The following is a 12,020-nucleotide window of genomic DNA, read 5'->3' as shown; positions in this document are numbered from 1 at the left end:
AGCATGTACACTACTCTACCAACTTGTCATTATAATGGAAATTGGCCAAATGTGCTCATCAACAGCATAGTTTAACAGAACACATTTTGACCTGTATATAGTTAGATTCTTTTGGATGGACATTATTGATTATTACTACACTCTTACTCTTTTAGGTCTATTTCATTTATTTTTGTGCATAAAAGGGTCAATAAGCAGATGTTTTTTAACCTTTTACTTTTAACCAGTTTGCTGATGAAGCAAAGGTATCTATTTATGTCATCACATACAGACCAGTGATGAAACAATTAATGATCCAGAACAAAAATCTGATATAGTGTCTGAGCTCCTTTCCAATGTCCCTCACCTTTGGAAAAAACACTGTTTTCTTCCAGGGTAGTATTGATAAATGGACTTAGCTCTGTAGCCTGTGGTGACTTGAGCGTAAGTTCCGCAGCCCAGGGAAGCTCCTCTCAATGCCTGCTTATCAGCAGAGCCCAGAGGAGCTGCCCTAATTTCAGCTACTCCTGGCAGCGTGCAGCCCTCGCCGGCCAGGTACCCGATCATTAACATGTGCTCGGCTGGGGCTGCATTTCTGGGCTCAGACACTGGGGCAGGACTGCAGCTGGGAGAGTGTCTGGGCCAGAGGATTAGTCCGATTTTTGAACGAGATTCTGAGTATCGCGCTGAGGACAGCGGTACCTGTCCAGGATGCTAATCAATCCATTCAAGTGTTGCTAACGTGGTGCTATGGCTGTGGTTGTATGCACCATATGCAACATGTGGATCATGGTGTCTTTGTGTGAAGGCTGGTGACTATAATCACAACATAGATCGAAATTTTGACTTCAATTCTGTATGTTTTTAGTTCATCGTTCTATTTTGTGTCTGCCACTGGGTAATGAGAATGCAAAAACAGGCTTGCCAGTAAAAACATTTTTAATTTAAATTAAACTGAAATGTCATTCAGGCAGGAGATGGCTCTGTGTGACAAACTCTGTAACTACTGCAAAATTAATGTGACTTAAGCCAATAAAAAAATGATGAGTTCTTTTGAATCTTCAGATTTTGAAGAAAAAAAAGAAATTATGCTTAAATGACATAGTTCTCATGATGACAACATTGTAGCAAGATGACTTGACATTCACCTAAAATGGCCCCCAGATCCGCAGCACCAGGGAGAGGCATCATATGGTGACTGGTTTCACAGTTAAGTCAACAGGAGACTCATACTGTTTGCCCTCTGCAGAAGCATATCCTTCAAAGATTTCAAAAGATATTGAACAGCTCACCCCATATTGCCTATTTGTGCTTGTGTGTGGGTGTGTCCATGTGACTGTGTGTGTATTTGTTTGAATGCACCTTGTGTGTGTGTGTGTGTGTGTGTGTGTGTGTGTGTGTGTGTGTGTGTGTGTGTGTGTGTGTGTGTGTGTGTGTGTGTGTGTGTGTGTGTGTGTGTGTGTGTGTGTGTGTGTGTGTGTGTGTGTGTGTGTGTGTGTATGTGTGTGTGTGTGTGTGTGTGTCTGTACACATGACATACTTCTCATTTCATTTAAACAGCTCACGCTGAGCTGTAATCAACTGAAAAGGGGCCCCTATGGCACATACACTGTGCTGCTGCTTACGGGTCCCTCTGGCTGCCCAAGATGATGAGAGGGAATCCCGATATGGGGCTACATTGATAATGACAGGCCCCTGCTATAGGCAGGCTTGATGAAGCTCTGCCGCGCTCACATAAAAAGGGGGAAGTGATTTGCAAGGCGCTTCGTAGCAGCTCTCCAGGCTCCCCCTGCTCTCGCCCATCAGTAGGCTGGGAGGTGGATCTCTGCCTGTGAAGTGAGTCCCAGGCTTCACCAGAGGCCCATCAGTGGGAGCCTGGAGCTCTCCTATGGTTACACTCTTACAGACTCCTCAGCGCCCAGCGGAGCAGCTGCATTAGCATCTCAATCAGACCCACTTCGCTCAGTGGAGGGAGCCCAAAATGATGCCTGGGTCCTCCTGCATTTTGTTTCCATAGAGCTGATACGCACAAATGATGCCTGACATGCTGTTATATGACCGGTCTGTTATTACACGTTAGTGCTGCCTCAACCGGCTTTCAGGGAAATCAATATGGTACATCTTGGTGAAAATGTGTTGCAAGCTTGGACTGTAAGAGCAGGCGAGGGACCAAAATGCCAAACCATGGCTGGGCTCACCTTAGGTCAGGGTATGTTAAGGTGCAGCTGTCTTATTTTCCAAACAATAGTAAGTAGTAGTAAGAAATACTGCTACAATAGTAAGAAAAGTAATTAATACATTATATTATATTTAATACTGTATGTGTGCTAAAAAAAGAAAAGAAAACAATTATTGTCTAACCATTTAATGCAATAATGGAATATTCCATTGTGTGACCAGACATGAAGTAATGGACCTGGTAGTGACCAGTCAGATATTTTAATGAAAAACATGTAATTGGTCAATGTTTCACCTTTAAAAATGTTTATTCACATAAAATGAACACAAAAAAGAGAAAGAGAAACAAATGTATGAGCATTGTAGTGTTTTACTGATAACAGTTGAACTGTTATAAGAATAGATCAACTTTAAAACTCCTATAATGAGGACCGTATACAACTTCTCATACAAATGGACATTTTGTGTAAGGGTAAGATGAACAGTTTTAGAACTTATCCTTTTAGGTTAACCACACTTTCTTGCCTGTGCTATGTGTTCAATTGTGAATACCGCCTATCATAATTTATACAAGGTACCTGCTAGTAGTAGTGTTTCATATTTGAATGTTTTATGTTCTAGTAGTAGTGTTTCATATTTTTATGTTGGGAAACACTTTGATTGCTAATTTAGCTGTAGAAATGAGGAATAAACACTACTACAGATTCTCACTGGGATCAAGACCCAATTTCTACTACACTAATACTCTTTATTAGTTATTATTGCGTTATTTGCTATTGCCACTTCATATCACATGTCAAATTGATTATTTTGCATTCCTTTTTACACAAAATAAACAGTTTGGTTATTAATATTGTACAGTTTATTATTACCCACACCCCCCCCCCCAGACCCGCCCCAGCTGGTTGCACCCACTTCACACACATGACACACAGGGCATCAGTCATTGCTCCTTTACTCATACATCATTACACCCTGTATGCTCTCTATGTCACAACACATGCCCACACTTCCTTTTCACAAGCTATGCTGACAGTCAGCATAAAAGAAGTTATGCACTTCTATGAGTGGTTTTGCTATAGAGTTGCAATTAACAACACTATATTAGGCCTCTACAGACAGGGTGATATTACAAAGGATTATTAGAGTGCATTATGTTACTTGAAAGTTGGCTTTGTACATGTGTATAAATGTACAGTAATGAGACTGCGTTAATAATTATGTCACGTTTCATTGGTTTTCCAACATGGCATGGCAGCAATGACTTGAGCAAACTGCTCTCTGATCTAATCTCTGGATACCCAAGAATGTCCTTCAGTGGTGGTGACGAAAATGGTGGCTGAGGGAACTACCATTAGTGCATTACGGACACGTAAGCCGATAAACATACAGCACAATGAGACGCACGCTGACAGAAAAATAATGTGCCAGTGACAGCGGAGGTGAATGTTTCAAGGACACAGCCAGAGAATACTAGGAGGCACACTATTCACTGCCCTTAAACCTTGACAAAAAAAACCTGGTAATTCCTTCACTGTTTTTTTTTTTTTTTTACGCAAGTTAAAAAGTGCAGCGAGACAAGTCTGTCTGACAAGGAGAGGAAAGGTTCAGCGCACTTGTTTGAGTAGAAAAGAGGCATAACTACACAGACACAAACATCTGACACAGAGGACTAAAAATGCAAAACAGAGCGTGGTGGTGCACTCGGCAGCGTCGGTAACTTCCACGTCTCGCCTCCAGATTATTCACATGGGACTGAATTTAGGGGAGGAAGCCGAGGAGTTCAGTGATTCATATTCTCTGCATAGCTGATTACCAAGACAGAGAATGAATTATTAAACTGCATGGCACTCCAGATGTTTTCCTGCTTTTTGACAAACAACTTCCTTCACTTTTTCAAACGCCTGGAGATATGCGCTCTGCATAACGAGGGTCTGGAAACCTCAAATGGCTCCTTTACTTCTAGCTATGCATCTCAGGCGATACAGTTAGCATACAGCACTCCCTAAGCGATGCAATACACACAACATCCTCAACAACACAACACGCTGCAGTACTGCTACTGTTCTGATAAGCCACAGATGGCAACAGGAAATGCTTCCTCGTGAAAAACAGATACATAAACCCATACGCATAAATACACACCCCTGCAGACATACATGCAATGGTGTAGGTCAAAGAGATGAAAGCTGTGTAAGATTAAGGTTTCTCTCATCCAAAGTTCTATATTGACATCATGTGCTCAATAGCTAGTGTTAGCTGAGTTGTAACAAATGATTCTGTTCAGCAGCAGCATTTCCTTGCCTCACACTATCCATACCAACAAAATAGCACATAGCCTGGAGGAGCAATCAAATCAGAGTGTTTCTTGCCCTGCCTTTGATGTTTTGAGGAGATCAGCGACTTACCAAACACTGCAGTACGCTCGGAGACGACACAGCGTCACAGTCTGCATAAAGCAGCGGTGCTAACAGCTGTGGTCTCCCCTCTTGCAAGCTTTAGCTTTCAGCGTGCCAGTTATAGTGGGGGCATCTGCTCAGCCTTTGCAAACGACCTGAGACTAAAAGGGGGCAAAATGCCATGACTGCAGTAGCAGAGGTCTGATAGGGTGAGCAACAGCAGAGAGTTCTCACCCACCCGTCAGGCAGACAAGTGAAGTGAGAAACAGACTGAATGACAAACAGCACAATATTGCATTAATCACAATGACAATGGAAGCGAATGCTGAAAAAAATTTAACTCAGTTGTGCACAATACCTCTTTCCTCATGCATGTCTATCAGCGATGTGATGTCAAGGGGGGAAAATGGCAACAAATGAATTCTGAATAACATGTGGCACCTACAAATGTAAAATGTGGCTTGCAATCCAATCTAAAACTCAATAGTGTTTGGTCAAACATTCAGAGAACATTTCCCTCTCTGGTATGAATAAGTGGAGACCTTTTCTTTCAATCAATAGCCACCTACTGTACTATGCCCTCAGAACAAAAAAATGGCACTTAACAGATAACAGTCCTGTGAACTTACCAAAAACTGAAGATGACTAATCACAATTCAAGTATGGTTTTGAGTATTTAAGTAAAATAGATGAGGTATTTCATCCTCTTTTTCATATCTGTAGTATCTAAAGCCAATGCATACATACGAAGAGGACAAGGCATTCATGATAACTCCATGGCTAATTAGTACAAACCTAAATGCTAATGAAAGTAGGACAAGGCATATGAAGGTAAGTTACTTTAAAATAAATACTCACATCATAAGTGTACATTCAACACATATTCAATATATTTTGTGTATCTGAAACAGCTCTCTCACTGTCATAGGGGTTTGTTGTATAGTGCATATTAGGTGAGCTATCCGACATTCTGTCTGAGCAGACTTTCTGACAACACACTATCAATCTCTTTTGATTGGGGTATGGTCTCAATCTATTCTTTGGTCTCCTGTTGCATTACGTTCCAATAAATCCAATGTAAATATAGTGAGGTATATACAGCGGAACATGATCCACACCTAAACCAGATTTATATTTTTGCTATTTCACACTATGTTTCATTCATATTGACCGTTTTTTTTTTATAAATTCAGTGATGGATAAACCCAGGGCTGGTCCTTCCTATTGGCGACATAGGCGGTTGCCTAGGGCGCCCCTCAGAGGAACTACGTTACGTCGCAAGGAGTGAAGCTTGCCTAGGGCGCCAAATGTGCTAGGGCCGGCCCTGGATAAACCTTGAAAATGTTGAACACACTCTGTCATTAATGTGAAAATGAATCTATGGCACAGATTATGTTTTATGCTATACATGAAACTGATTTCATACATTTAAAAAAAAGTTAGAAAAGCTAAATCAGTTCAATAATGTGATAAATAACGGTCATGTGTTTGGTAGCTTTGTTACTGACTGCATAGCTGCTTGCTCCATGTATCTGGAGGATCTCAAATCTAAGACTGTTGCCTAATTATTAATTTACTCAGTTCTTCTTGTAGCAACTTGTAACAGAATATTTTTTCCTTTCAATGCAAATTTCTAGTATATTAGGATCAACATTTCTCAAATCTGTGTATACAAGGCACTCCCAGTAGGCAGAGCTCCTTAGTAATCTACCCTTGTCAACGTTAGAGACACAATGATCCTACGCCATGGCTTGTTCTTGAATCAGCAGGTTCACAACTTGTAATTCATGGCTATTTGCTCGAAAAATAATCTCTTATAAAGCCCACATCACTAAAACGTATCTGCTGTACCAGGAACACAATGAGGACCAATACAAGACCGATAAAATCAAATGAAAAGAACAAAGGCCAACAGGAAAAAAAGCAATACCAAAATAATACATCTTGGTGGCGATGAAGATAAGAATATGAAACTAATTTATGAATCCATCATGCAAACCTTTGAGTACTGACTAAATAAAAGCAGTTTAATTGCTGTGTAATAGGCTTTTGTGTTCTCATTTCCATATGCAGGACTGGCAGCAAGATAAGCAAGTGCTGACATTTTTCTTACTGAGAGCCACACAGATAATGAGTGTAACCCAGGGATGTATGGTTTGAGGGAACTATTTCAATACAAACTCACATTAGAGCTAATTGCTGGGGCATTTGCAGTGACATGGACAGGATGATTATTCTTATTTCTGGTCGGATGACTCTATTCACCATGAGACGTAGATTTACGAAAGACACCCTTGTGCATTCTGACTTTAAAAAAAAAAAAACTCATGATATGATACATTTGCCAAGAGGCATGGGAGGGTACATTTTTTAAATCTCATGAGAAGTGAAGATTATCTACTCTGTGAAAGAAACTGTAGTCCGAAGTTAATTCGGTAAACAAGTGTCAGCCTGAAAGATTTCACTGCTGTCTTGCCTTCATCAGCAGAGGAGTGACACAGATTGCAAGCGCGATAAGAGTCACAGTCAATTCTGTTTGTATTCCATCTTAGAATTCATGCCACACTTTGATTGCCCTCCCTAGCTGAGCAGACGGGCTAGCAAGCCTCTGAGAACTGTCCTAATAAATAGATTGCAAAAACTCATAACTCACAGAGTGCAAGAGAGCACAGTCCATCAGACATCACCACATCTCTTTGAATAGGCATGCCACTCACTTCAGGCATCCAGAGTGTTGTGAATCTTTCAACATTGCCCAACTATGCATGAGAAATCTGTACTTCTGGGGAGCATCCCAGACACGGACAGAATTAAAGGCTACAAAGCAGATGTCGTTGTTGATAAGAGCCTCCTGAAAACTCTCCTCAAAGTCATATGGTGCAGGATAAGAGAGATGAAGTGTGCTTCTATGTCTGCATGAGTGGGCAAAAGAGCTATAAATTAGAATTATCTCTCAATTGGTATTATGCCATAAAATAATGCCATTGCCTTCCTTTGACTGGCCGGTTCAACATGAGAGCTATGAAAGTGTATTCATTTAAACTGAGGAATTCCCTTCTATCTCCCACGTGTATCATTGTTATATCATTAACAAACGTTGCACAGAAACAGATGGGGTACTAGCAATCAAGTGCAACAGCAGGAATTCACAAATCCGCATCCACTGATTACTTAGAGTCTCCCCTCATTTCAACCAGAGACAAGGGACCGCATTTATAGCTGACTTACAAATGACTATGCTGGACACTGAAGGACTGGAATAGCATTGCCTTCTGTGATGAACCTCAGTCTCAGTCATGCAGTCACAAAGATGTACAGTAAATCACTGAAATGTGAACTGATCATCTGTTTTATCAACAGTGACAGCAGAGTTGGGACGGTTGATACGGGTAAATCCAAGCTGAAATATCCCAAAATAGAATAAATGAATTTCACTGCCTGTCTGTTGCTTTCCTTCATGGTATCAGTGACTATTTATATATTTGTGGCTGGAATTCTTGTGTAACACAATGTCCCATGGCACAATACCAGCACTACCACGGGGACGGTTCCATAAACATGGTTATCAGCTTTCAGCAGTGGCCCGCATAGTCAATCCCAATTCAGGGCAGACAACTACTTCCAGGCAACATGTCAAAACACTGTGTGGCACTGAAGTCAGCACGAAGCTCCATACCCATGAAAAAATGACTTCTGAAATGATTATTATTGCTAATAACAATGATAACAATAGAGAATGGAATTTCAGCAAATTTAAAACCATTTTCTGCTTAGAACATAAAAGCCAAAGTCCTGATCCAGATGTTTAATAAGGAATAATGTCAAGAATGTGCAGTCAGTCTGTCAAGCTGTCTACCTTTTTCCAGTAGAAGGCTCCTCTGTAGCACCAGGTCTGTAGACAGGTTGACACCAACTTACAATAAGAACCGTCATAACTGTCAGGCTGTCAGTACTAAAAATGCACCAAATGGAGACCTACTATTTCCACATTTAAAATGGTTTGATTCCAATTGTAAATTGAAAAGGGAACACTCAAAACATGACACCATGGTACGGACGCTAATGTCATATACCACAATGAGTTCCAGTGTGTGCGAGCACAAATATATATCCACCAAGAAAATTGTAAAAAAAAATGTGTGCTCATCAATTAACTTCCATAAAATGCTAACTGAGCATTTTTGGTTTAGCTCAGTGAACACAGGACTTATTCAGCAAGGAGGTGCTAAGAATAAAATGCTGATACAGTACTGATAAATTGCACATTCGATTAGTATTCAAGTATAGTACAACAGATTTGTTCAATTAACTTCACGGAAATGTATTTAAAGTTACAGTTGGGTGAGTCAATCCTTCTCTGCAGAAATACATTCTAATTTCAAAGAGAATATGCCACACGGCATCTACCCGTTCATTTGGGTTCTCACTGATTACCCACAGATGACAACTTTATGCCTAAATCAAATATATAGTGGGCTCATAAAAACCCTCATTTTCTGCCAAGCACTGACCATCTGCTGTTTATAAATCACTTGCTAACAATAATGGTATATGGAAGGGCAATTACTATCCACAACCTGCCACAGATCAGCCAATATTTGCCACTATCTTGTCAGGATATCCTGTCAGTCCACTTACACTTCTGGATACTCAGGAATTGGATTCATTGTTTAGATGTCAACACATAGCCTGTGGAGTGGTCCACGCTCCCCATGGCAGGTGTTTTAAGCTGTGTGCTTCTCAAAAATGTCCTCCCGCTTGACACTGTTATATTGCGGGCAGCCCAGCACCACAGATAGCATCAAGTGGAAGCATTGCACGCTGAAGGCGAGTATTTAAAGCGGCTGACATTTCCTCTTCTATCCCCATGTGTGCCGTGACGGCTTCCACAATTCTTCGGCTTCAGAGACAAGAATGCCCCATAATGCAGCCACCATCCCGTGAGAGCATACCAGGTGCTGGGAAGAGTAAAAGGGCAGTAAAGGGACTTTTTTTTAGACCCAGCCGGAGTGGTTAAAGGTTGCTCCTGTGCAGTGGCTGCTGTAATGAGGCTGCCTGGATCCTCTGGCCTGGCTCTCAGCCCTTCAGCCAAGAAAAGGCGAGTATGGATCCTGGCAGCACTTAATCAATGGCCAGTAAGGCTGATGGATTTCCCCACAGCTTTGCCTCTTTTGAGATCAGATTCCCCCCCTGTCTGCAGAGAGGTACCACAAGCTATACCATACCACCAGAGAGGAAGTACTAAAGTAGAAAGGAGGTCAAACAGATGTTTGGTGCAAGGTGGTTGGCTTAAGAAAGACACCACACATGACCACAGCCAAATTAGAGGAGAGGGAGGCATTTATAGGCATCCTTGATGAATGAAGATGAGAATATTTTCTATTAGCCCATCACTTAGAAAGCGTCTATGGATCAGACTATATGGTGTGATTTTAAATATATGCATTTCAACAAGATGCACCTTATAATAACTCTTATTGCCAAGACATCATAAAGCATTGCACAATCCCATACATTCTAAAATATCAAATAATGGTGATTATAATCACATTCTAACATCTAGCTCACCATGCGGTGGTGAGTCCAAAGTGTAAGCCCAGCAAATTTCCTATCGGTGTCAGTAAAGACTTCAGAGGTTGTTTTTTTTTCTGGGATATTATCACATTGAACTTATGTTCTATAATGAAACTAGCATTGTATGCTAGTCTTAAACTTACTACATCAAGCTAAAATCCCAAGAGCTGAAACCAAAGTTATATTTTAGGTATGACTTGTCATCACGACATAAGCATTGCCAGCATTTTCTAAACACCTGCACCACTGTTTCACTACACAGAAAATAGCCTTCTTCTGGTGTCGTTCTCAACTAATCAGGCAGCGCAATTCAGTGACACTTGACTTAGATCAGACACTGATGCATTGCTACTACATGTGTATTAAAACTCATAGTTAATCGAACCAACACCACGCACTCCAAATGGGCTCCCGTGTTTTACAAGAAGTCCTCACCTGAAACTATAATGCGTTTAACGGAGCTCTATGGTGATCAACACATGAAATAATTTGAGACCTATTACTACATTCTAGTTCATGAAGATACACATGAAAGCAGTCAGGAGAAAATTGATACGTACCTCGAAATACGAAAGCTTTGCTGTGGTTGTAAAGACCTGCAACTTGGGTTATTCCAAATGTTGCGTTTGCCGTGTCCAGCTCATTGATGATATCAATTTGAATGTCAGGATCTATTCCAAAGCCTAAAACTGAGGCAGACCATGCAATAAATATGATTAATTCTTCAATGAATATGATTTTGTCTTGACATACATTGCATCTCTATATACGTGAAAGGGGGCTTAAAGGAACGCAATGTCTTATATCTTAACTGACAAGCATAGCCTCCGATATTATCTCTGAGGCGAACAGGTTATATTCGTATAGTATTGAGATATGTAACAGAGGTATGAACTTTACAAGCACTCTTTTCTCTGGCTGAGAGGGAAAGGAAATTATTACATTCAAACTCACAAGGGAAACCCAAGTGATTCAAAAGTAATGAGTATTAAAATTCATGATGGATACTGCACTTGGACTAATTTCACACGCAAGTATCAGGAGTCCTGTCTTATCTTTAAAACAAACAAAAAAATGTCGAATAGGATTGCATTTAAGTTTAGATGCTTGAAAATGTATTCAGTGAGAAAGCTGTGCCGTTGGAAATTAGGAAAGACGCCACAATCTAATAATGTGAGACGGAATGACGAGGTGCTTGAGTGTCCGAAAAAACCTCTAATTCCATCCACAACGCATCTGCCCTTCTTTGACGTTACCCTTAGCACCAATATATAAACACGTACCTGGTTTCGCTATAAGCAGGACGGGGAAAAGTACAACGAAATGAGCCATTTGCCAATGTTTGAAATGCGATAGAGTTCCACAAAATACCCAAAAGATGCGCGTCTAGTCTCGCCGATATCCAAACTTGACCTGCTTCTGTCTGAAGCTCCTCTGCGCTCACCGGTTGTGGATGTTGCTACTTGGAGCATTCCACGCCCCTAAAATAGGGGATTCGTTGGAGCGTAAAGTAATAATGTAGCATCACCGAAAGGCTGCAGTTTTACTGTTATGAACAGTCCCTCGAATCTGGTCATGAATTCAACTGTATCATATATAGTCTATGAAAGGACTTTTCTGGACGTTGTATGCAGAGCTCACATCAAACTATTTCCCCTTTGTACAAAATAGTCAAACCCATTTCAATAGGTGACCAAATTTCATTTTCAAGTCGATGAACTACCAGAAGATTTACAGATATGTGCTTCATAGACTTGTAACGTCAAAGTATAGCTTTATCTCTCAGTGGCTTCCTCTGCCTCTGAAACATGGATCAATCATATCATCATTGACCAAGGACATTCTCTCTCTCTGTGTGGTGGTATATTCACAAAAGACACAGGGACAGTG

At 40.8% G+C, this 12,020-nt stretch overlaps 1 protein-coding gene across 1 annotated transcript in view; it reads right to left on the bottom strand.

Annotated features, from left to right (window-relative positions):
* Nucleotides 1-11,634, bottom strand: part of LOC105902974 (protein kinase C-binding protein NELL1) — a 130,535-nt gene extending 118,901 nt beyond the window's left edge. The window contains exons 1-2 of the mRNA XM_031569435.2: nt 11,414-11,634; nt 10,691-10,819 (exon numbers count right to left, since the gene is read on the bottom strand). Of these exons, the coding sequence (XP_031425295.1) occupies nt 10,691-10,819; nt 11,414-11,462 (178 nt within the window). The 5' untranslated portion in view covers nt 11,463-11,634. The remainder of the gene's footprint in view (nt 1-10,690; nt 10,820-11,413) is intronic.
* Nucleotides 11,635-12,020: the final 386 nt, after the last annotated feature.

This window comes from Clupea harengus, chromosome 6 (assembly GCF_900700415.2).
Source record: "Clupea harengus chromosome 6, Ch_v2.0.2, whole genome shotgun sequence".
NCBI classification, from domain to species: Eukaryota; Metazoa; Chordata; class Actinopteri; order Clupeiformes; family Clupeidae; genus Clupea; species Clupea harengus.
This window is presented reverse-complemented; position numbering and strand designations above follow the sequence as displayed.